This window comes from Ammodytes marinus (genome assembly GCF_949987685.1).
Source record: "Ammodytes marinus genome assembly, chromosome: 13".
NCBI lineage: Eukaryota > Metazoa > Chordata > Actinopteri > Uranoscopiformes > Ammodytidae > Ammodytes > Ammodytes marinus.
Genome location: NC_137217.1, coordinates 8665213 through 8667281, shown reverse-complemented (window position 1 = coordinate 8667281; position 2069 = coordinate 8665213). Strand labels below are relative to the sequence as shown.

Sequence of the window (2069 nt, the reverse complement as noted above, 5' to 3'; positions counted from 1 at the left end):
TCGCTGTATCAACCAACAGTACCATGAGTGCCTCCACTCCTGCTGAAATATACACTTAAATGAAAATGGAATACATGTGTACGTATTGTGTGTGAGCATGTGTATTGTATGTGAGCATACGTTTCAATGTTTATTAAATATACTATTGTATCCATTTATTTAAAAAAATTGTCCAGCTTGAACATGTCATCTAAATCTCTTCATCTTTACTTAAACGTTGCTTTTTTCATTGGAAGTCAGAGCTTTCAAACTTGAAAAAGACATGTTAAGTCTAAATGATGCACAACAAACATTGTTAATGCATGATTTTATACAGTGACAAACTCTGTGCTCTAACCTTAACGTTAACCCTAACCATAATATCGTACAATCAATATCGGTTAAAATCCCATTCCTCTGGAATTTCCCGAAACCATTCCCCGCATCACCTGTGATGCAAGTCAATTCCCGGTGGCAGGTGATGAGGCAATAGTGGCCGAAGTGAGTATAAATATCAGTATGTTTTACACACTCAACCATCAGACAGAGGAACAACTCAAAGAGCTGAAGACTCACAAAAGATTCAAAGGTTTTAACATCTCAATCCACTCAAACTCTCCTAAGATGAAGACCTTCAGTGTTGCAGTTGCAGTAGCCGTCGTGCTCATCTTTATTTGCCTTCAGGAGAGCTCTGCTGTCCCATTCACTGAAGTAAGAACTACAAACTAATTTCATTTGTCTATTATATACAGGTTTTTTTATAATGGTAACATACTAGATTCCTACTGTAACTGTGCACAATGTATTTACAGGTTCAAGAGCTGGAGGAGCCGATGATCAATGACAATCCAGCTGCAGAAATGGAAGAGACATCAGTGGAATCCTGGAAGGTACGTTCAGTTAACTGAATGAACTGAGGCAAATACATTGAGCTATAATTCAAATCTAAGTGGATGTGTTTTCACTACAAAGTTCCCTGATGCTCTGTCCACATAAGGAGAGAGAATAAACACAGTGAGTGATAATGCTGCAGATGAACACTTGCTCATGTCTTGTGTCTTTCACACACAGATGCCGTATGACAACAGACACAAGCGTGGCCTCAAGTGTAAATTTTGCTGTAACTGCTGCCCCAGGATGTCCGGATGTGGAATGTGCTGTAAATTCTGAGAATTCCTGCTCCAACAAGCACTGATTTAGTTATTTTTCTTAAAACAAATGTAACACTTTGAATTGTATTTGTTGTACAACAAGTGTATGATCAATAAATCACAATGGTTTTAGAATACAGTGTACAGTGAAAATGTAACTTTTTAAAAATCTCAAACCGCTCAACATTTTCCACTGCAACCACTCAAACACTCATTTGGGTTTCCTGCAATTGGCAGCATGATACCATATCAATTCATATCAAATCAATATATATATATTTTTTAACAGCAAATGTATGATCAATACATCTGAAGGTTTCAGAATACAATGTGAACAGTGTGAATTGAAATCTTATTATATTACAATTTTCTAAAACTCTCTTAATTTCCTACTTCAATATGTGCAAACACTCACTATTGAAACAATCTATAGAAAGTTAATGACAAAATGAGTATGGTATGTTTTTGCAAACAGGACATCATTCATTTCTCACAAAATTGGTAACTTGAAATCTTCATTACATTTAAGTAGGAACACTTTACATTACATTTTTTTCATATATAGGCCTACAGTACAAATAAGAAAATGTTGCAGCAAAATGAATGAATCTAAAACTCCTGTTGACCTGCATGCAGGGTTTTGTCCACTGAGGACACACAAGGTGAAATGCTCTTTATTAGTTAAGTTTGAGTTCATATTACCTCCTTTACATACAGTACAGTAGGGAAGTTGACTCTACAGCAATGCATCATGGTCTATATAAGATTACAATATGTTTGTGTAACATGCAACATAGTACACATTAATGAAGCATAAATTTTCATCCAGAAACACTAATAGAGACCATTTTACTGCAAATTGAGCACTTTTACTTTGAATACTTTCAGTACACTTGATAACCATAGTTAGATTACTTTTACTTAACCCTCCTGTTATGT

General features: G+C 35.4%; 1 protein-coding gene across 1 annotated transcript; it reads left to right on the top strand.

Moving 5' to 3' along the window:
* Positions 1-603: 603 nt before the first annotated feature.
* Positions 604-1149, top strand: LOC307259483 (hepcidin-like; the record flags this gene model as incomplete). Its single annotated transcript, XM_080039347.1, has 3 exons — positions 604-690; positions 792-869; positions 1051-1149. The coding sequence occupies 3 exons, from the start codon at positions 604-606 to the stop codon at positions 1147-1149; spliced, it is 264 nt and encodes an 87-aa protein (XP_079895473.1).
* Positions 1150-2069: the final 920 nt, after the last annotated feature.